This window comes from Gavialis gangeticus, unplaced genomic scaffold, assembly GCF_001723915.1.
Source record: "Gavialis gangeticus isolate Ggan-Ray unplaced genomic scaffold, GavGan_comp1, whole genome shotgun sequence".
Classification (NCBI taxonomy): domain Eukaryota; kingdom Metazoa; phylum Chordata; order Crocodylia; family Gavialidae; genus Gavialis; species Gavialis gangeticus.
In genome coordinates, this window is record NW_017728992.1 from 22,431,230 (window position 1) to 22,433,617 (window position 2,388).

The window sequence follows — 2,388 nt, forward strand, 5'->3', positions numbered from 1 at the left end:
CTCCAGTGATGCGTGGCTCTGGCCAAGTCCCAGGAGCTGCCCATGAGTCACGGAGAGCCCTGTGCCTGGCCCTGCACCCTGCCACCATGTGCACCCCCTGGGACTTGGTCAGAGCTGTGTGCTGCTGGGAGGCTCTGCCTGCCATGGGCCATGAGCACCCTGGAGGCCTGCCACCTGCTGGTGCTGCTGCTGGTGGCTGGGGCTGTGTGTCATCAGAGGGCCCCTATACATCCCCTGCCGTATCCCCCATGCACACCCTCACACACACACCACACCCCACATGCTCCCCCACAGAAACACAGTACACAAAAGTAAGACTGTGTTTTGAGCTATTATGCAGTCTCCTCTATATACACTGTGAAAATGCACACAAATGAGGACAAAAATATATTTTTCAACAAAATTAAAATATGTTACACTAGACGTTTGATTTTTAGTATATGATTTGATTTTTTTCCAGTTCCGAGATGTCACACTCTCCTCCCAAAAGGAGTACTTCCAGTTGCAAAGGTTGGGTTAAGGGCAGAACTTGTGGTCCCAAAACAGCAACCAGGGGGCAGGGTATGTCGAGCAGTGGCCCTCAACAGAGGCCCCTTGTGGCCCTCGACAGCTCACCAAAACTCATTAAGCGTTCCTCTGGCCGAAATATTTGTCCACCGCTGGGTTACAGGAAAGAAATCTTAAATGCAGCACCTAACTTTACACTTGTTAACTGGTAACATAAAAGGGCCAGGTCCTGCCCCCTTTTGGCTTCCGTGATTACATTTTTGTTGGCCTATATGATAGCAGAACTCAGCACTGCAGATTTATTGCCTGCCTGACTGCAATAACAGTGCCCCACTTACATCTTTTCTCCATTGCTTGGAGAAGTATCTTGCTCTCCAGAGCAGTTACGGAACAATGTAACTGTATGCTGTTACTGCTGAAGCTGAAGATTTCTGCATTAAAGTGTGGTAGAGCCGTAGAAGAGATGTTTATGTAGTAATGTCTTTGTGTTAAAGATACTAAGACCTATCATGAGTATATAGACTTTTTTAAAGCATTTTTATTTCATAAGGGGATTTTCCCTTTTTGTCATGTGGAATTATACATTGAAGCCATGAAAACAAACCAGTTCAGATCTGTAACGCAGCAGCAGTTCAGTGCTCGTAAACTACTTTCAAAATGGCTGAAATCAATTTCAGATAAACCTGGATGGATGTAGTATCAGACTTAACTGGTTTAAGTTAAGTTGGTTTATTGAACTTCTGTTTCAGATCCTCTTCAGAATCAAGTCAACTTGCAGTCCTGCAGCATCCCAGGATGCTTTGCACCTGCCCCCAAACCTCCCAACACAGACTAGGCAAACTAGCTTTTGTCCAAGCTGTCTGATCCAGCCAAGCTGTCTGATCCAGCCAAGCAGGGAGACGTGCTCTGGTGCTCCCCAGTTTCTGGCCTGAGCCACATATGGCTGCATTTCTGGAATCAAAAGTGAACATCTGTTCACTTGCATATCGGTTCCGTCTATGCAGCTTAGACTAACCTGTGAAGATTGAATTGTTTCAGCCTTGGTCTTTTTGACTGTTTATACGTAGTCTTGGAGCATGTGTAGTGGTCCTTACCAGCCCTTGTTTACATTTATGCAGTTGAAGAGACAGGCAGGTGTAATGAAGTAAATGAGTATTACATATCTGATAGTTTCTGTACAAAAAATGTGTAGGTCTAGAACTTTCTATCTTACGTCCAGAGTTAGGCACATAATTAAGTATATTTATTTATTTCAAGGGCTCTGGGCATCCATGTCATTAGAAAGGAAGTGACTTGATTTTCAGATATTTGAATGCCTTAAACACTCAGGGTTCAAACTTTTTGGCCATAATGTATAATGAGCAGACTGAGTCAATTACCTGTGTAGTTGAGCACTAAGAATTGGTTCTTTACAGGATGGGGCTTCATTGTACTTTCCTGTTCAAGGGAGGCCTAAATCGTAACATCTCTCTGTCTTTTATTCTTCATTGAAGTGTCCTTAGTGTTGCTGTCTTTCTGCTGAATTTGATACAAAATAATATTTTTATGTGCAACGATAAAATTCAGTTGGTGCTATATATTTAATCCTAACTGATTTATTTTTTTTAAACCTAGGTGGAAATGTTTCTTCTTGCATATGCTCTGCGACATACCATCAAAGTTTATAGACTATATAAATACAGCACTGATGAATTCATCACACATTATCCTAATGACCCAGAGGAAGACTGGCCTGTAGTGACTCTTATAACTGAAGATGACAGACATTATAATATTCCAGTTGGAATGTGTGAGGAGACTGCCTTGTAAACATTATTTTGGCAGGCTGGCAAATTTTGGATGATCAGATTTCCAGTACTATTTAAAAAAAAAAAAAAAAAA

At 42.5% G+C, this 2,388-nt stretch overlaps 1 protein-coding gene across 1 annotated transcript in view; it reads left to right on the plus strand.

Moving 5' to 3' along the window:
• The window catches only part of OTULIN (OTU deubiquitinase with linear linkage specificity), a 59,391-nt gene extending 57,009 nt beyond the window's left edge, over positions 1-2,382 (plus strand). Inside the window, 1 exon segment of the mRNA XM_019518438.1 lies at positions 2,122-2,382. Coding sequence (XP_019373983.1) covers positions 2,122-2,316 — 195 coding nt within the window. The 3' untranslated portion in view covers positions 2,317-2,382.
• Positions 2,383-2,388: the final 6 nt, after the last annotated feature.